The 20,988-nt window shown below is 40.5% G+C and overlaps 2 protein-coding genes across 6 annotated transcripts in view; both read left to right on the top strand.

The window, feature by feature from the left end:
* Nucleotides 1–285: 285 nt before the first annotated feature.
* Nucleotides 286–5,794, top strand: LOC121884283 (glucose-6-phosphatase catalytic subunit 1-like). The gene is made up of 5 exons (XM_042393003.1): nt 286–2,578; nt 2,721–2,830; nt 2,939–3,044; nt 3,131–3,246; nt 4,300–5,794. The coding sequence occupies exons 1-5, from the start codon at nt 2,361–2,363 to the stop codon at nt 4,821–4,823; spliced, it is 1,074 nt and encodes a 357-aa protein (XP_042248937.1). The 5' UTR covers nt 286–2,360; the 3' UTR covers nt 4,824–5,794.
* A 1,138-nt stretch (nt 5,795–6,932) lies between these two features.
* Nucleotides 6,933–20,988, top strand: part of nbr1b (NBR1 autophagy cargo receptor b) — a 33,895-nt gene continuing 19,839 nt past the window's right edge. For 2 of the 5 annotated variants that reach the window (XM_042393879.1, XM_042393877.1), the window contains exons 1-5: nt 6,933–7,204; nt 17,801–17,863; nt 18,505–18,523; nt 18,637–18,659; nt 20,066–20,254. In XM_042393879.1, coding sequence (XP_042249813.1) covers nt 7,103–7,204; nt 17,801–17,863; nt 18,505–18,523; nt 18,637–18,659; nt 20,066–20,254 — 396 coding nt within the window. In that variant the 5' untranslated portion in view covers nt 6,933–7,102. Of the gene's footprint in view, nt 7,205–17,800; nt 17,864–18,504; nt 18,524–18,636; nt 18,660–19,080; nt 19,226–20,065; nt 20,255–20,988 lie in introns of those variants that run through there. The other 3 variants (XM_042393878.1, XM_042393881.1, XM_042393880.1) reach the window with 3 other exon arrangements.

Here is a 20,988-nt window from a genome sequence, read left to right as displayed (position 1 = left end):
ATGTAATAATGGATATATTGTAAACTATCATTCCTTACAGTGTAATATTTTGTACTAGCAGTGTACAGTACGATACAGTATGTACCAATACATACATGTTGATACAAGATGTGACATCAGGGAATAAGGGGATAACAATGTGGGGCATTAAAAAATCATTTATACTGTTGGTAATAATAATAATAAAAATCCATTTTATTTATAGAGCGCTTTTCAGGGTACACAAAGACACTTTACATAAGTTAAAATGATCATAGAACACAACACACTAAAAACACATGACACGCAACATTAATTACTCATTAAAAGCAGTTCTGAAAAGGTGAGTTTTGTTTAGTGATTTGAACATAGACATATCTGTGCAGTCTCGGATGTGTTTGGGGAGAGAGTTCCAGAAGGAGGGGGCAGCTATGGAGAGGGCTCCTGGGTTACCCCAAGTCCAGGGTTGGTCCTGAGTGGTGGAGACAGGAGGTTAGCATCAGAGGAAGGAGTGTGGTGGGGGAGCAGGTCAGTGAGGTGGGAGGGGGCCTGGTTATGGAGGGCTTTGTGATTCTGGAGAAGGACTTTGAATTAGATCCATTGTGGACAGGGAACAGGAATGGGTGAGCAGGCAAGCAGCAGAGTTCCGGACGTACTGGAGTTTATTTAGGATTTTGGATGATATGCCATAAAGAATGCTGTTACAGTAGTCAATTTTGGATGTAATGAAAGCATGGATCAGTGCAGTTTCAGCAGCAGTGAAGGAGACTGATAGGCGGAGACAATCTTTTTTACGTGGAAAAAGGCAGTTCTGGTGATTTGTTTGTGATTTGTTGCTGTTGAAAATGAGGTGTGTGGGGAGGGACACAGAGCAAAGTTATCAATGGTGAGGCAGAAGTTGTGATTAGTTTTGGGCCGATGATGATCATGTCTGATTTATCACAGTTTAGTTTGAGTAAGTTGGATTGCAATCATTGTAGAAGCCAAAATATGATGAACATGTGGGAAAGTAATACACAAAACACTTAGGGTTGCACAACACCAATGGATAGGCAAAAACAATCTCCTTTAAAGGAGTTGTTTTCAAAAGTTCTGGTTACAATCTCTGGGAAGCAAAACTTTTACCAGATCGGCTTGACCTACGTTGACCTTCATTGACCCATCCAAAAAGCATTAGGCCACCAGATAAACGGGAGACACCTGGAAATAATAGGAAAGGGGGAGCAAAGTACACCACACGCAGAAATGTCCAAATGGTGCAGAGACATCTACACCCATTGGTCAAAGTCCAAGCGATCATTTTTCTTACGAAAGTGCCAAAAACATAGACAGGATGTCACATCTGCTTTTGGTATAAATAGGTGTGGGTGTGAAGTTGAAGGGGGGCTGCATTGATGATTTTCTGAGTTCTGTATGTTCGTGTGTAATGAAATAAACTCCCGTTGGTTGTCTGCTCATCTCTCTGGTCTCAGCGTTTGATGTGAACATCTTTAATATAGCCTGATTTGAAACCCCAATACCATGATTTATTTCAGTGAGGCAGTTGGTGAGAGGAGCGGTGGAGGAGGTGCAGTTGTTGATGTTGATGAACTGTTGTCTGTTTGTGAGAAATGTTTTTAACCAGGATAGGGCATTACTGGTGATGTTGAGGGAGGATTCAAGGTGGGAGAGAAGAATGGTGTGGTTGATGGTGTTGAAAGCTGCAGTGAGGTTGAGGAGCATGAGAATGCTGAGGTGACCAGAGTCTGAGGAGAGGAGGAGGTAGTTGGTGGCTTTGAGGAGGGCTGTTTCAGTGCTGTGCTGTGAGTGGAAACTGGATTGAAATGGTTCGAACTGGTCATTGGAGATGAGGTGGACTTTTAGTTGGGAGGCGACAAAACATTCCAGTATTTTTGAAGAAATTGGAGATTGAAGATGGACTAGGAATTGCTCATGATGTAAGGGTTGAGTCCAGGTTTTTTGAGGATGGGGGACTGAACCAGAACTGAAGGAGGAGTTAATGATTTCTGTGATGAGTGAGGAGATGAACAAGATTGGAAGGGATGGGATCCAAATCACAAGTGGAGTGTCTGATTCCATTCCTCATTCTGATGTTAAAAAAAAAAAATAGCAGGTACCTATTGTAAAATTACAAGGTACAGTATGACCCGTTTTGACACCACAGTCAGGTCCAACATAGTATGCTTCACTGTAGCTGAACCCGTACTAAACTGCAGCACATATAACTTCGGGACAAATACACAGATTTACTATTACTAATACTAATTAAATCTGCGTCCTGTTTCTGTGTCTTGGGTATAAGTGAACACACACACACACACTAACATATGTAGGTAGATGCTATTACACTTTGTCTCTTTGCCCACCCTCTTGCAGTGGTAATGGACTTGCTCCACAGTTCTGGTGTGAGCAGTACATACTACCTGCAGACCCAATACAGCCATAGCCAGAGCTACTTCCTGTTAGTCTCCATGGCAACGGACCTACACAACACCTTCTTCCTGCTGTTCCCCATATGGTTCCATGTACGGCAGGCCGAAGCAGTCAAACTGGTGTGGGTGGCAGTAGTGGGAGACTGGGTCAACCTGATGCTGAAATGGTGAGTCATGTGACTGGGACAATAATGATGATGATGATGATGATGATGATGATGATGATGATGATGATGATGGTGGTGATGATGGTGCAGATCCGTTTTAAATCCCATTTTATTTATAAAGTTTGACACCATTTTTGCTCAGGCTTTTGTTTGGAGAGCGTCCCTATTGGTGGGTTCAGGAAACACGTTTCTATGGCAACTCCTCCCAGCCAGTGATAGAGCAGTTCCCTATGACATGTGAGACTGGGCCAGGTAGGCACATACCTTAGCAGTAACATATTTAAAGCGATTTTGACTGAAATTGAAATTCAGTATCTACTCAAGTCAATCTCTTAAAGAGTCCATTTCCTCCCCTTACAGGAAGTCCATCAGGTCATGCCATGGGCGCTGCTGCGGTGTACTACACCATGATGTCATCATTCCTCACGACAGTGCTGAAGAAAGATGGAAACCAAATAAAGAAATGGTAAGATCAACCTCTCCTTTATTCAGTGTGTATTACCTTTGTGCTTTGCTTCAGTCAGAATGGTAACGTATGTATCTTTCCTCCAGGTGTGTGTGCGTCTCACTATGGACGCTGTTCTGGTGTGTGCAGGTGTGTGTGTGCATCTCTAGAGTCTTCATCGCTGCTCACTTCCCACATCAGGTCATCATGGGAGTTATCATAGGTATGGACAGCACACATAATGCTGTTGTTTAACTCGGATATCCATTATCTGGATGTAGTACATCTACAAACTACAGCTGATAAATGAAAACTGTCATTGCTTTTAATTTTCTGTGGATTCATTGCTCTGTTTGCCACCAGAAAGAATATCAGAGGCTGGAAAAATTCCCACGTCCTACTTAGTGGTTGTTTTTTTTTTTTGTTTGTTTCTTTTTTCTTAGGTAGCAGCATATATTTACTTTAAATGTAATATGACAATGCAACCTAATGCTGTTTATGTACATTTCTGTACATAAATGTTTGAAAGAATGCAAATAAAAAAATACAAATTTTAAGTCAAGTTAAATGTTTTACTTTGTAAGTCATAATTATCAGATGCTAAGTTATTATGTCATAATTGCAATATAGTGAGATACAATTATGTGATATTAAGTCTTAATCCTGAAATGCTAAGTCATAATCATTTGTTATTTCAGCAATATATGACTATTAAATTTAAAAAGTCATAGTTATGAGATAATAATGGATAATGCTGCATAAAGTCAAAATTATGAGACAAAACTTTTACTCACAATCTCTTGGTAAAGCTGTCTTGGTTAACCTCACCATTTTTACTTAGTAAGTCAAAATATTTTCTTATGTCATAATATTGACTTTTAAAGTCAAAATTTAGACTTACTATTTATAACACTGACTTAGGATTTCATTATTTCATAATTTTGACTTTCCATGAGATTTTTTTTTCTAACTACTAACACTACTTTTTTTTTACTTTTTTTTTTTTTTTTCTGGCAGAAATGGGCTTCCATATACCAACCTGCCACTCGTCTCAGTTTTGTTTTTAAATTCAACTTTGCATTATGGGTATGACTATAATACATACTTGCCAGGTTGTACAAGGTTACTTGACAACAAGTAACAAGACTTTTAAGAGGGGAAAAGTGGTTTGCACATCACAGCATAGTACTAATAGTACTAGTACTAATAATACTATAATAAAAGAAATATTTGAAATCAAATTACTTAAAAAAAAAAACAAATTTTTTTCTCTCAGGTATCCTGGTGGCAGAATCCCTCAGCCGAATCCAGCAGATCTATGAGGCCCGTCTGCATTCCTACCTCCTCATCTCCTTGCTCCTCCTCTCCCTGGCTCTCCTCCTCTACCTGTGCCTCTGGCTGGTAGGTGTTGATCTCCTCTGGAGTGTGGAGAAAGCACGGCTGTGGTGCCACCGGGCAGAGTGGGTCAGCGTGGACACCAACCCACTCGCCAGCTTGTTCAGAAACACTGGAACTCTGCTGGGGCTGGGTCTGGGGCTCCACTCTCCCCTGCATGCGCACGCCAACAGAGTGGTGGTCAGCAGGGGAACTGACGGCACCATCTACAGGTTTATCTCTTTAAGTGCAACGCTGGTGCTGCTGCAGTTATTTGACTCTGCTTTTAAGCCACCTGTCCACAATGGGGCTCTGTTCTATCTACTGTCATTCTGTAAAAGTGCCACTGTGCCTCTGGCTACTGTGGCTATTGTGCCCTACTATGTGGCTGCAGCACTGGGCTACAAGGGGAAGAAGCTGGTATGAGGCAGATGGCTGCACAATACATGCACTGGTGAACCTTTGTGCATCATGTCATATACTGGTGAAGCTGTGACTTTAAATCTTCTCTATATGGCCAAAAGTATGTGGACAATACTTGAATGTCCTTTTGGTATTTCACGGTTTGGTCTTTATATCCAACTAATGCAAATCTAAATGCTACAGCATACAGTGATATTTTAGACAACAGTGTACTTCTAAATTTGTGGCAACAGTTTGGGTTTTGCCATTTCCTTTTTCAACATGACAATGCCTCCATACAGAAAGCCAGCTCCAGAAGGAAATGCTTTACCCAGTTTGGCATGGAAGAACTTGACCTGACCTCAACCCTATCCAACGCCTTTGGGATGGACTGGAACACCAACTGCGAGCCAGGGCTCTCATGTAAACATCATGTGCCAGAATCAGTGGAGAGCTCAGTCGTTAAATTTGAACAGATTAAAGATCCTGAAGACATACTTTCTCAATCAGCTTCTTACTATAAATGACAGGATCCTACATGAACACCAAATGATCTGTTGAACAGTTTTGGTTATTTCACATGACATGGTTTTCTGTATCTGTGTTTTTGTCTGCGCTTCTCACTGATTTGAAGTGGGCGGGTCTCAGTTAGAAAAAGATGATGTATGTACTGGTACTTTTGTGAACCAATCATTTAGCATTATTTGAATCAAAATCTGATGAGAGTGGCAGGGTTGTTTGCTGATGTTGCCAGATGAAGCAGATTACATGTAGAGTTTAACTATAAAATGATACAGAAGGATGCTTTTATCCAAGCTTTAACATTGATTGTTGCATATGTTGTAATGAATATTTCATGTTATAGAGACATAATTACAATTTAAAAAGAAGTTTTCAGAGGCTGATAAAAAATGTGTCTTTTGTGTATTTCTCCACTGATACAATTTTGATGGATGGATTGCTATAAAATTTTGTACAGACATTCATGGTCCTCAGATGATGCACCTCAATGGCTTTGGTGTTCCCTTGACTCTTCCTCTAGTGACACCATGAGGTTAACATTTGTGGTTTTGAGTGAAATGTCTCAACACCTACTGGATAGACTGCCATGCCACCTGGTACAGACATTCATGTTCCCCTCAGGATGGATTGAAATAAATTTAGTTTAAATTCTCTGACTTTTCATCTATTGCCTTTATCAGGTCAAATTTTAATTTTTCCAGTAGTTTGGTTTATGACTGCAAATCTAATGACGTTTTCTGTCTAAACTCCTCAGATGGTTTCATTTTAATAACTGTTTGAGGCTAAAAGAGTACAAAATGTCCAGTGTTTCACTAAAAAGCAAATATAAGAGAAATGTCCAAAAATGAATAAATGAATAAAATACAAATTTGTAAGGCAGAACATTTTTTCTTCTTTCCTCTCCCATTAATTATCTCACAGCCACTCAGAGTTATCTTTTGACCCTTCAGAGAGGCCCTACCCCTATAGCTGGAAATCATTGGACTAAAATAACAAACTGTGTATAAAGTAGTTAAACTGCAGAATTTTTTTCTGCAGAAAAATTACTTATACGTTTCATACTTTTACTAATAATTTTGTACCTTTACTAATATGGGATTTAAAACCAGGACTTTTACTAATGTGATAGTATGCTTTTTTCTTATATTTCTCACGTCGTTATGCCATTGAGTTTAGCACAATCAGCTAAATCCACAAACATTTTTTTTTATTTTCCATACATTTGCTGATAATAATTTGTACTTTTATGCAAGTGGGATTTTAAAAGCAGGACTCTGATTTGTAGCTAATGGAGCGACATGAATGCATTCAGTAAAAGATGAGAATAGCTACTTCTTCCCTTCACTGACAATAAGTTCTCCACAGCCCCTGAGGAGGAGACAGTATCCTTCTGAAACAATGATTTCATGCTTCTGTTACTATTGGTTTTGTCGAAAGACAGATTGGACCAATGGCAGCATGAACTTGATCAGAAGCAGTACAGCTTCGATCAGAGGTAATGCTCTGCCGTCCTCCAGCGGTGAGTCTCCGCGCCTCACTCAGCCGCCTGATTCTCTGCAGCAATGGAGAGCGGAAGTGACGTTTGCTGTTCCGGACACATGGTGCAGGTGGGCGTGCCCAGGACGCTGATGTAAACACAAAATACGCCTCATCCCCCCCCTCCTCGGATAAGTCACAGTGGACCGAATTGGCGAGATTAACCCAAATAGCCGTTGCTGGCCCGGGAAAACGCTCCGTGTCCGTCGTGAGTAATATGCGTTAACGCGCAGACAGGCGACGCCATGGACTTCTACATCAATCTGAAGGTGAATTTCAGGGGAAATTCCAAGAATTTCCTCCTGTCGGGATCCGAGACCAAGAGCTGGGAGTCGATGGAGGCCATGGTAAGCAGAGGGGACCGCCGGGCCCGATCACCGCACACAGTCAGCCCGCTGCTGCTCTGTCCTGCTCCCATACACTCACAGTCAGTACCGAGCGTGATCGATGACTTTGTTGTGACACATCGGAGTGTTGTGTTTATCCCCTTAAGGAGATAGCCTGTCAGCTCTAGATAGGCTATTATAGAGCTGCCATTGAATTACTTCAATATCAGCATCATGCAGCTTCTGTCCTGTGAGCTGAAAACATGAAAGCTGTGAAACCTCCCAGCAGACTGACAGCACAGCAGAGACGTCCTTACAAGATTATTATAGTGATCTGTCGTCATGGAAACCCTGTTTACCAGCTCAACATAAGTGGTCTGATCAGTCTGAAATGTATGCATCTGGTCACACCTCATGGAAATATAAAGAATATTATTCTATATAAGCTGTTAATAACATTACAGTATCACCGGAGAGAATGACCAGCACGAGTTTTCCAAATATTGAGTAATTACAGTCATGTAAGTGAAGAATATATAGTTTTAGTGACAATATGACACAGAACTGTTGTAGGCCTAATCCCATAATAGCCTACATTTAGAGAAAATACAGTGCAGAAACACTGGTCAACAAGAATGATGATACAGCCTTATAGTGCTATACTAGGTGATTACAAACAGTATACAGGCTGCTATCACTGCCGCTATATTTATTTAAAACAGGCTTATATTTAGAGATAGGCCTTTATTCTTAAGTTTTTATAAGTATATTTGCTCATGTCCTATCCATCACATCCTCCATGTTTACCTGTTGCCTAGCAAATTCATGATAATGTATATTTCCACAGCTGTAATTCTATCAGTACAACAACAGAGTCATGGTGTTAGGTGGGTGTACTGTGCCACAACACCACACTGTGAAAATACTCCATTACATGTTAAAGTCCTCATTCAGAATTTTACTTTGACAACAGTATTGAAGTATTAACACGTAAGCAAGATTTTGATGTTGAGGTTGGTCACGTTGGAGCTTTAAACTATTTCATTGTTGACACGTTTAAAGGATAAGTTAACAATTTTTGTCTGTCTTGCTGTAATCATTCCTCCTGTTCATATTGACCATTCATAGGTTCCTTCATAATGCAGTTCCAGTGTGAATGATGGAGGACAAAATCTTTATATTCCTACTTCACATCACAACCAGTGGCATAGCCAGAAATGAAATTGCAGCTGGACCTGAATAAAAGTGGGATGGGACACACAGTTCGTTACATAAACAGCTCAATGGCATTTACAGTACATTACAAGCGCGAAAGTGTTCTGCCATGCCGTGTCATCATACTGACATCCCTCAACATCCCAAAAGATCTAACCGATCCACTCTGTTTAGTTACTACAGCAAGACACTATATTCATAATCTGAACAAGCATCCCATAACAGATGTAGGGACAATGAAAACAGCTTCACACACACCGACTGTATAGAGTATTAAGCATCAACCCAAGCCATGTTATATAATAAACCTGTAATGCACAGCCATAAACACAACTTCAACAACATTCACAGCCAACTTTGCCAATTATTCCATGTCATCACTATTTTTGTATGATGCAGAAACACACAATGGGCTACGATGGCAACAGCCAGACAAATTGACTATGGCAAAAAAATGAACAGTTTTAGGTTTACGTTTGATGTCTCGCTGGGGTTGTATTACTCCATAATTATGCCTGCAGGACGAGGTGTAGACGTCGGGGCTTACTGTTCAAGATAGATATGATTTCATTGTAGTCCAATGAGTCTGACAGTTCCCGTTCAAAAGACAAAAGGGTGAAGTTGTTCAAGCGAGGTGTTGACATTGAAGCCCTCAGTCTTGTTTTTATCTGATTTGTTGTCGAGAAAAGTCTCTCCACTGTACATGATGTCATTGACAGGGTTATAATAACCCTTAGCAGTGCGCTGACAAAATCTCTGCTGGATAGTTGTCAGACACTTCCGTTTGAGATGGATAGTTTTGTCTGCATCCATTTTGTATCTTATCTGTTGTATGAAAACTGAAAACTATTCAGTTTCTGTGATGGATCTGCCAAATTGTTCACTCAGGCTCCTCAGCAGCTCACCAAATGTCATGGATCCAGGCAGTAAGGAGGCCGCGGCTCGCATGATTCCATATATGTCTTCCTGAAACCTGTAGTTCAGCTCTGCTATCCGTCTGTCCAGAACAGTGTTCCACATTTGCCTTAGATCTGTGTTGTTCTTTATACTTGAGGTTTCCCCCAAAGAGGTGGTCACCACAGTGTCACTCAGTCTCGCTGGCAGTCTCTCTGTCATGAGGAGGTGACATCCCAAACACTGATATCATTCTTGCTCATTAACTCTTCAGTTAATTTGTGCACTTTGTCAAAATCACAATCTGTATTCTCTCTGAACTTGGTAAAGCTGTTTTTATAGAATCTGTATCAGATCAATGCCGTCTGAGACACATAAAGTAAACCTCTGTAGTCCTTTTATTGCAAAGTCACTGGTGTCAAATAGTTTGCCAAATGTCACAAGCAAACAGATCAACTTTTTTTGCTCTAACAAGAACTCTGCTTCTAACATTGTCCACCTACTTTCTCCTGAAAAGTCAGCCAGACTCTCTGAGTATGACGTTAAGTAGCCACAGTGTTTTACTTACAGATCCTGACTTGGAGCTCCATCATACATCAGTAGCTCTCTCTAGCTCAGTTACCTTCAAAAAAGGTGCAGATATTTCCTGACACTTTAGCAGCAGTGCATAACACTGAGTTCCATTGCTGGGAGTTGCAGTGTACATAAACAGCTTGTGGGAAGGTTTGCTTGTTTGTGGGAAGAACACCCCCTCCCTCTGTTTCCCAACATGATGTACCATCAAAACAAAATGTCACACAAAGAGATGAATCCAGCTCCAGTGGTTCCAGTACTTCCAGGATCTTCCTTGATATCCTGTCTGCAGACATATCAGCCGTGTCAGCAAATCCAACAGCCGTCTCCTTAATCACCCCACCATGAATGAAACGAAGACACGGCCGTTAGCTCGTGCTTGGATTGGTGGGGCTCATCGGTGTAGCATTATGTGGAAGCTGCTGAAGCCTGTTTTCAACTTCTGGGTCATACTTCGAAATCATTCATCAGTATTTCCAAAATGTTTCCTCTATTTAGAGCCTCCTCTGAGTCTGTTTCTGTGTGCCCCGTGACATGAATGCCCTGTTTGGCACACATCATGACAATATCTAATACCACTTTAACATGTTGACGGTTTCTCTCAACAGATGCAATGTTACCAGCATCTCCATGTATTTGGTTTAGCACAGTCCTGTGGCTATTTGGCGCATGTCTTTCTCTGTATGCTGCAAGCTTACTAAGTGCAAGAGCATGCAGCTTGCTGTTATCATGTTTGGAACAAGCCTGTCTTAAGTGACTTGAAATAGAGTATTTTAAATGCAGTATTGCTGCTTTCAGAATTTGAATATTTCTTCTATCTCTTAATAAGACACATTTCCGTGGTAACATAAGCTAACTTCACGTCTGTTTCTTTCTAGAGATACTTCTCTCTCTGGCTCTTTGATAAAGTTTAATAAGTGCCTTGCTGTGTTCAATTCACATTTGTAGTTGTGTAATTAATTGCTGGTTATGGAGTTACAGCAAGAAAGGGACATTCGTCCCCCAAGTTTGTAAGACAGCACTTCTCCCCAGACCTTCTTGCCTCAGAGAAGGAACTGCCTAAAAGACTAAAGTCAAGCAACAGAAGTCTCTTAGGTGCAGCAAACACCGCATATACTATGTAATATAATTGTATAATTGTTTGCATCCTTACTCTGCATGATGTATACTGATATGTATCTGTGGCTAGTTTTAGGCAGGTATAGGGTAAGCAAAAGAAAAAGTATTATCACACACATTCAAATATTGTGGCTTTTAAAAACCATAGAAATATTTATGTTTACATTCTAATCACCTCAAGCTGTATTTTGCAGATTCACAACGAGCAGTGCAGTGAGGGAAAAAAACGCAACAATGTTCAGTCTTGGTTGCTGAGTCTGGACAGAGCGCTCACTGCTGTTCAGGAAGTCATGTTTTGCTCTTAACTTGAGTTTTCTTATTTAATTTGGGCAAACAGGGTTTATTTACTGCGGTTTACCACACAGCAGCACTGTTCCTGAACACATCCTGTATGACACTGACAGAGACCTGAAGCTGCTGCTTCCTCATCCAACAGTGTCATCAAAATGTTTTGGTTACTTATAACCCTGATTGAGGACCATCATAGTATGTATCACAGTCACTGATCATCTTGACTGGGACATTTCAGTGTCTGAGCAGCTTGTAAAATTCATCACTGGAAGATACTATATAAAGAGACTATGCGTGAAGAGACCTTTCTCAGTCAGAGTTATCAGAATAGAGTAAGACTGGTGTCCCTCTGCAGCCGTTGAATCTGTTGACCATTGGATCATGAATACTATGAATACTGTATTAGGTTGGTCCAAACTCTGCATTCAAAGAGGACCATCAGTACATTTGGAAGTAGGAAGAAGTAAGAAGTAAACAAAATATTTTGGCTTTATTTAGACAAAGGAAAACCATTTCACCTTCTTTTTCCACAACAAAAGGTTAAATTTTAGTTTGTACTTTTGATGTTAATGATAATTATGATGTAACATACATTTTGTTTTCAATCTATTCCCTGCAAAATCTATGATTATCAGGGGGCTTTTCTGCTCATGACCACACACAGTGGTGCTTGAAAGTTTGTGAACCCCTTAGAATTTTCTCTATTTCTGCATAAATATGACCTAAAATGTGATCAGATTTTCATGCAAGTCCTAAAACTACATAAAGGAAACCTGATTAAACAAATGAGACAAAAACATTAAACTTATTCATTTATTAATTGCGAGGCAAAAGTATGTGAACCCTTGCTTTCAGTAACTGGAGTAACCCCTATTTTGCAGCAATGACTTCAACCAAACATTTCTGGTAACTGTGTATCAGCCCTGTACATCTGCTTGGAGGAATTTTAGCCCATTACTCCTTATAGAACAGTCTCAACTCGGAGATGTTGGTGGGCTTCTTTGGATGAACTGCCCACTTCAGGTCCTTCCACAGCATTTCTTTAGGATTTAAGTCAGGACTTTGACTCGGCCATTCCAAGACATTAACTTTTTTCTGCTTTAACCATTCTTTGGTAGAACGACTTATGTTTAGGCTTGCTGTCATGCTGCATGACCCACTTTCTGTTGAGCTTCAGTTCACAGAGGGATACTTTGACATATTCCTGTAGAGTTGGCTGGTACAGCTCAGAATTCATATTTCCATAGTTCCATGATTGCAAGCCGTCCTGGTCCAGAGGCAACAAAGCATGCCCAAACCATGATACACCACTATGTTTCACAGATGGGATAAGGTTCTTATGCTGGAATGCAGTGTTTGCTCATCGCCAAACATAACACTTCTCATTCAAGCCAAGAAGTTCAGTTTTAATCTCATCCGTCCACAGAACATTTTTCCAGCAGCCTCCTGGCTTATCTGCATGGTCTTGAGAAAACCAGAGATAGGTTTTCTCAAGACCAGAGTAGTTGCTTTCTCCTTGCAACTCTGCCATGCACACCATTGATGTTCAATATTCTCCTGATGATGGACTTAGGAACACTGACATTAGCTACTGCAAGAGAGGCCTTTAGTTTCCTAGATGTTACCCCACCTGCTCTTGGTGTGATCTTTGTTGCTGGATGTCCTCCATTTGTACATTATCTGCCTGACAGTGGACTGGTGGAGTCCAAACTCTTTTGAAATGGTTTTGTAACTCTTTCCAGCCCGCTAAGCATCAACAACTCTTCTTCTGAAGTCCTGAGAAATCTCATTTGTTCGAGTCATGACACACTTCCATAAACCTGTGTTGTGAAACTCAGACTTTGATAGTGAAGACCCAGATTTCTCTTCTTTAAGTAAGGCAGGGCCTCCCAGACTCATCCCTGATTGTCATCCCATTGATGGAAACACCCAACTCTAATTTCACCTTCAAATGAATTGATAATCCTAGAAGTTCACATACTTTTGCCTCATACAAACATGTAAGAATTAATAAATGAATAAGTTTAATGATTTTGTCTAATTTGTTTAATTGATGTCTCTTTTTCTAGTTTCAGGACTTGCGTGAAAATCTGGTCACATTTTAGGTCACATTTTTGCAGAAATAGAGCAAATTCTGAAGGGTTCACAAACTTTCAAGCACCGCTGTAAATAACTGACATTCGGTGTTGGTGGACCATTTCACTGCATTATCAAAGTCTGGATAACTGTCTGCTGTTGGGACATAAAGGCACGTAAAGGGATACCCGGATACAACAAGGATGAGGCTTTACTTTGTCTAATTTTTGTGGTTCAAGGGAGGAAAATATTATTCCCATGGACAATTTGTATGTGTGAGACCTCTTGTGCACATAAAAGCAACATTGAAAAGATTGTTTTGCAGATGAATTCATCTACACACCACATGTGCAATATAATGCAGAGAAACCAACAGTCAGTCACTGAGTTAATTGTCATAGGTTATTAAATGATTTGTTATGCATGCATATCCCTAATCCTGATCATGTTACAGTCAGTAAAGTGCTTGGTGAAGACAGACGAGGCCAGGCAGAGTGTGTATGAGGAAAACAGAATCAGTCTGTCTCTGTGGCTGCCGTTCAAACCCATGTGGCTGATGAGTCATCATGGACAACACAAGTCACATTTCAGGCAGCTGGACTGTTGTTGAGCTGTCACCCAACTGTTGTCTGAGTCTCACTAAGAGCTGATTGGAATGTAGCATATGGTAGAAAAAAATATTCATGTGTAAATCAATTTGGACGGATCAATAAACTGAGCAATGTTAATGTTACAACCAAAGAGGAATTGTACAAAGGCTAATATGCTGTTATGTGTATTTTCACAATTTTTCTGTCTCTCACTAGGTTTGAATGCATTTGACAAGGCATGACTCACCTGTTGTCTAGACTAGTCTATTTGTAGGTGTGTGTGTGAGATAGAGAGGGAGACATTACCTTGGCTGTGTGTTTGTTCACAGTAACTTGGCCAAAGCTGCCAACAGGAAGTCTCAGTGAGCTACAACAGAGACATTCATTTGTTCTGCCAGAGGTCACAGGTGAACATGGACTAGCTGTTAAAAAGGGAGGACATACACTCCTGACAGTAGGGGTCAGATACATAAAACTCTGTAGATTCATAACTGAAACTGTGAGTACACACAAAGCCAGAAAGATGCAGATGCATCACCACAGGTGTCAGATGGGGAATCTCTTTCATATCTTCCAACGTTACAGAACATGACGTGCCTTTTTATACTGAAGACAGGCTGTGTGTGTGTATGTGTTTGTGTTGCGTGACAGGTCTCATCCTGTTTACCAGACTTTTTGGCAATCCCAAATTCTAAAGAAGAATGGGACATTTCTCAATTTCACTTATCTTGGACTTAAACCAAATGTGTGTGTGTGTGTGTGTGTGTGTGTGTGTGTGTGGCACTTCGCCATTTCACCAGTGTGGGTGGCACTTCGCCATTCCAGATGTCTCCTGTTTTGGTTTGATGGACTGATATGTTTGGCATTGGTACAGGTCACAGTTACCTGGCTCTCATCCCCCTACAGCATTCTATTCATCAGATTGATAAATCCATGTGTACATGTGCATTGTTCAGTTTTATAAATCTCACTCACTGTGGAAGTAGCCTTAGTTGCACTCCCACAATTAGCCATAAATTGATGAAGGCATCAATAAGCTGCCTGCTCCACCAGTCTTTACATCTGATGATGAAACAAATGGGAAAGAAGAAGTGCAGTTTCATTGATTCTGTTGCATTGTTGAGGTTTTCCAACAGCCAGAACAGCTGTCGTTACACACGGCTGTGGCTTTTTATGATTTATTCATCACATGTAGCTGTAAACCATCATCAGCAGTGATATCTCATCATCATTATTATACATCAGAAATATAGTCAATGATTATTAGTGCTCATATCAACACAACTTCACAGGATGTGTCACAGTCAAGGATAAAATCAAAAGAATATAGGGAATTATAGGGAAATTAAATGCTTACATAAATGCCTCCTATGTAAATAAAATTGATCACGCAAAAGTAATTAATCAATATTAAGTTTATAAGTATGCCTTTGATTGGCATTTTTTGTCACAGATTGCTGTTTAGATGCATAAAAAAATCACATTATCAGTGCAGTTGCTCATGAACCTAAACAAACAATGTTTTATCATTTAGATTTCTTCTTTCACCTTATTTTTCCATCTCCACCTCATCATATAACCCACAGTGGAAAAACATTTATGCTGGTCATCTGTTTTTATAGATACCAGTTTATGTAGTTTTTTTGTGCGTATACATTATTTATCAGGCCCCTGGAGGGGAAACACACATACATAGTCAAACATATTCTTGACACCATGAGTCATACAAACAGAAATAGGGTAGCACACTTACAATCTCTCCTTGATGTCATTCATAGTGTTTCATTTCAGCCCCATTAGAAGTCAGCAAACAACTATTTGCTATGAAAAGATGCAGTGAAGTAATGGCGTCCTGAGCAGAGAATGAAGTCACACTCACTCTGTGTGTGTTGTTATCTGAGCTTCTCTGTTCTTTGTTTTGGAAGCCAGTCCGGCTGTGTGTGCATGTTAGTGCACGTGAGCATGCATTTTAGTGCATGTGAGTCCCTCCCTGTCCTTATTGCATCAACATGGCAGGCAGGTCACAAAGTTTCTCATATTAGAGCTAAACAGTACACGAAAATATGTTTCTGAAAACATTTGAGGCAAGAAATAGGCAATGCACTAACAGAATCTTGATCCATATTTGATCAGCACTGCCTAGTTTGACAGTTTGAGCCAAGTTTCTTGAGCCGTGTGTTCAGATGCCGCTTTCTGTTTTTTCAACTTTATTGAGTAAACATTGTGCACATTTGTTTTGGTATGACATACTGTTGTTCTAGTGTGACATCTAGTGGGGCTGAATGTCATATATTGCACCTTTAAGCTGTTGACATGAAGAGTGACAATTAGTTTTCACTTGAAAGAGAAGTTCAAACTTTCTTACCTCCACACACCTGACCAATGGCTGCATAAAGTCCATGTGATTGTCAGATTCAAAAAGTTTCAAAAATTGTCAGATGAACTCCAGGCACTTTATTTGAAGCATACCAAGGTGTTAAGGATCACAAGTCCAGAGCACAGTTGTATCCACTATGGCGCTGCAACGATTAGTCGATTGATTGATTAGTTGCTATTTTGATCGATCATATTTAAGAGGAAAATTTGCAAAATTCTCAAATTCCAGCTTCTCAGATGTGAATATTTTCAGGTTTCTTTAGTCTTCTTTGATGCTAAACTGAATATCTTTGAGTTGTGTACTGTTGTGGACAAAACAAGACATTTGAGGATGTCATCTTGGGCTTCGGCAATATCTTCTGACATTTTATTGAACCAAACAGCTAATCGACTACTTGAGAAAATAATCAACAGATTAATCAATAATGAAAATAATCATTAGTTGCAGCTCTAATCCACTACGTCAGAAGCCCCCAACTTTGTGTTTTTTATAGTCGTCCTTGTTGTGATGTCACATGAAATCTGCTTGACCAAATATGATCAACAGCAATGCCGTCGACCCTTGAAAGTATCTGGAACTTACATTTAGTACTTACTAACTTACACCTCCTGAGCAGTGGCCAAATTTAGTTCCACTCGTTCCCAAAGCGTGTGGAGATAAGTGGAAACGAGAAAGAAGAACACATGACAATGGACATGACAAAGGAGCTATTGTGTACCAGTGAGCTCAAATGAGCCTAGAGCCACAGAAAACTGTAAGGGAAAAAGTCCAGAAGGCCTTACTCTATTTTTTCAATCCGTGGCATTCGAAACAGCCAGTGTCAAGATAGAAGGTGAAATATATGTTCATGCTCTGTACCTTTGGATTTATGGTCCTTCTCCCAGCCACAGCTGCCTGGAAGAGTTCATTTGTCTGAGTGCTGCTGAGTCACAGCGGGCACTTCACTTAGAGTTGTCTCATCAGTGAAAGAGATGCAAGTGCTGTATAGGTTTAGGCATTATCTGTTTTTCATTTGGCATGAATTGTTGAATCATAGATGCACCATGAGCCCTTATTGGTTCGTGTTGATGCATAATGAAGTGAGAGCCACAGAGGGAAGAATGTTACCTGGATACAGTGTCCAGCTTTCAGCCAGTAAAGAGCCAGCAGGAGTGTGAATGGAGCCCACTCCCTGAGCACTGCTTCCTCTGGCAGTGCAGGGATAAACAGTCTTCTCAGAGGTCACCTTTTTGATGCTGAGGACACGCACACATGCGGAGAGACACAAACTGTGCTCTCCCAATCCCCTAGCAACTAAATGACACGATCATCAGCATCAGGAAAGCAAAGACACCCACACACACCTCAGTCTGAGCCACTGAGTTCATACTGATTTGGTTTGAAATTGTCACTGCCTTATTTATGTACTCTTATGCCGTTACTGACCCATAGTCCCCTTTCTGTGTGTGTGTGTGTGTGTGTGTGTGTGTGTTTGGTGTGCAGGTGAAGCGTTCGTTTGGCCTGTGCAGCCTTCAGCTGACCTATTTCGACGAGGAGAATGAAGAGGTGAGAGGATCTTGAGTTTGTCATCACTCTGGCTTTATTTGCTGATTCCCCATTTTCAATATTTGCCTTTCTGTAATTTCACAAGGGTGCTCTAGCAGCTTAGTGTTGCACTTCTGTAATGTTAGGGGACCTGCAAGAGACATGTTTAAAAAGAGATTTTCAAAATTGGAGCAACAGAGGCTGAGTTACCCTGGCTTTTAGTTCCTAGTATAAGTCCAGCTCTGAAAATGCTAGATCCTACAATTCCCATAATACAACACAGTATAATATTTCTTTAAACCCTCCCTGTCTGGTAAATATGCACATCTTTCAAACTCCACACCCTCAATTTGTTACACAGGCTTTCTGTATTGTATTGTATCTGCTATTCTGAATTTGTTGTCCCCAAACTGGGATAATCCTGATGACATCACTATGACCTCATCAGGGTTGATCATTGACAGAGCTCCTCTAGAGCCATAGAAGACTAATACAGTTTTCACTGGCAAGGTAGTACAGGGAAGTACCGTGTAAAATTGATGGAGTGGTCCTTAATTTCACGAAACTATCACCAAACCAATAACAATCAGACAACACGTTGAAAATGTCACATATTTATGTAAAACTTTACAACTTTACATATTTCTGTTTTCTTCTTCCAGGTGTCCATTAACAGCCAAGGTAAGATAACATAATCAGTCATAAAACACAAAAAAATCAATGAAATTTAGAATTGATTGCATTTTAATGCCATATTCAATGAAGTTGAATGAATTTTTCTGCTTCCATTCCAGTGGAGTATGAGGAGGCGCTGAAGGTAAGCATATAGATGTACATACATTTGAGCTCAGCTCACATTGCCTGTTTAAAATATCACAATTTGCTGTATAAAAAAGTCAATTTTGAGACAAAAGGCAACTATCCATCAACCCATTTATAGCCACTTATGATGGGTCCTGACAGAGTATCAGTTTTCAGGTCGGGTTCAGGTGTGGCTATTTTCAAATGGAAGCAACCATGTGTCATGTATTGCAAGTAGATAGACAATATGCGGTTGGAAGAGCGAGAGAGAAAGAGTGCAGCTGATGCTTGTTGAAACATTGTAATGGATTAAATTAAGCAAAAATACCGTACAACTTTGAGTGTTTGGTAAAAAAAACATTGTTGAATTGTGATTTTATACCAAAGAGCTTCAAATGTGCCTCTCATTCACCAAAGGACACTCAATGGCATTGGACATGTGCACAGGAGGAGAAGGGGACTGAACCCCCGTGACTAATGGACTACCTGCTCTACCACTTCAGACACATCTGACCCCAAATGATGGTAGTGTTTGGGTCTCAAATCTGGCAGTCAGGGTCAGTTAGGTTGGAGTTTAAAGATGTGAGTATGAGCTGGGTTCATATCTCAGTGTTAGGCCTGCGTAGAACTCTAAAGCCAAGTAGCCCAGGTAACCTTCACCTGGCCACCCTCTCAAGTTCCTCCATGGGGATCCCAAGGTTTTCCCAGGCAACATGGGATTTATACTGTAATCCCTCAAGTGTGATCTCCCAGTTGGACATGCCTGGAATACTTCCATAGGGAGGCATCCGGTGGGCACCCTGGTCAGATACTCAAACCACCCCAACTAGCTCCTTTCAATGTGAAGGAAAAGAAGTTCTAGTCTGACTTCCTTCTTCATATCTGAGTTCCTTAGTCTGTCTCTAAGACGGCCAACCTGCGAAAACCTATTTTGACTGTATCTGAGATATCAGTCATGACCTCATGACGATGGATGAGGGCTTGAGCGTAGATCAGGTCCATGCTCAGCTTCCTCCCTTCCAACTACAACAGTCCAAACCCTAACCCTATTCTAAACTATAACCTCAGTGTTACTCAAATAAAAAAATATATATATAGTATAGTATAGTATTTTGGCCATTGGTTACAAATATTGGACCTTAATTTCTGACAGACAGCAATTTTCTCTCAGCTTGCGATGTCAAATAGCACTAAAAACTACAATCTTCATTAGCTGCATAAAATCAGAGCAGCATAGTTTTGTTTTTAGTAACAGAACACAGCAGAATTGCTGTGCAGAGTTGCACAATTTACCCCAAATTTACTCCAAACCAAGAGTGTCCTCTTGCATTTTGCGGTGACCTTTGCATCCTCATGTGTTTTAAATCTGATTGAGTCAGCAAATGGAATCAAGCGAGACTAAACTGTTTCTGTGTTTCCCAGAGTGCAGCCAGGCAGGGGAACCGACTGCACATGAATGTGTATGAGACTCGGGGCCAGCCAGCAAGGATCTCCACCACCAAGGCCAGTGGAGCAGAGCCCAAAAGAGGCTTCAGACCCCCACAGCACTGCCCTGCTTTGGCCCAGGTGGTCAGCCGCAAGGTCCAGGCTGCAGTGCCAGAACAGGGCATGGTAAGACCCTCCCTCACAAAGGAATTCATATTGGACACATTGTGCAATTTTTGGCCATTTATCAGTTATTTTAGCTGCAACTAAGGAAGCATTTCCAGAGTTTGTCAAAGATTTTGACACTTTGGAAATGATCACTACTATACTCCAGTGTTGTTGCAGTTACACTCATTGATCCAAAGGAGTATGGAGTTCTGCGGGCATCAGCGTATCAGGTAATCTGTGTTTACAGATTATTCATTTGCTCCCTCAGATTACTTAATTTGTGCACACAAAATATTTAATTAATTCCCTGAAGATGAATAGCAGTAGCAATTATATTGGCACAAGGAGCTGAAGTTTCAGGTTGTTTAGTTAGTTGGGACAGTTATGGAGGAGCAACCACAGTGACAAATTTGGGGTTATTTGTGTGCCGGAATAATCAAAATTTAAGCCCTGATAACCTGCCGGGCTCTGTTAAAGAGTCATTAGGTTTGTCATAAATTGCCTCAGACACAAAACAATAATTAATGACTAAAAAAAATGATAATGAAGAATGGAAATGGTTAGATACATGTACACCAGCACATGTGCACAGTGTGCTTCATATTCAGGCTACCGTTGTTATCTGTGTGTTATCTGCACAAATTTACAAATGATTTTAATGTCAAAGTTTTACCATGTATGACAGCTCTCTTCTCTTATTTTCAAAGAAGAGGTCTAGTGTTTTTTTGTTTAGTTTTAAAAATAACCTCTGG

Source organism: Thunnus maccoyii, chromosome 18, assembly GCF_910596095.1.
Source record: "Thunnus maccoyii chromosome 18, fThuMac1.1, whole genome shotgun sequence".
Lineage (NCBI taxonomy): Eukaryota > Metazoa > Chordata > Actinopteri > Scombriformes > Scombridae > Thunnus > Thunnus maccoyii.
The sequence above is the reverse complement of the archived record's forward strand: the minus strand, read 5'-3'. Positions and strand labels throughout refer to the sequence as shown.

What these genes read in the sequence shown, in the direction of transcription:
- LOC121884283 (XM_042393003.1), top strand. Translation starts at nt 2,361, where the DNA reads ATGGACTTGCTCCACAGTTCTGGTGTGAGCAGTACATACTACCTGCAG. An exon ending in GGAAACCAAATAAAGAAATG is followed by an intron (nt 3,045 to 3,130) that starts GTAAGATCAACC and finishes TCTTTCCTCCAG; the next exon opens with GTGTGTGTGCGTCTCACTAT. An exon ending in CATCATGGGAGTTATCATAG is followed by an intron (nt 3,247 to 4,299) that starts GTATGGACAGCA and finishes TTTTTCTCTCAG; the next exon opens with GTATCCTGGTGGCAGAATCC.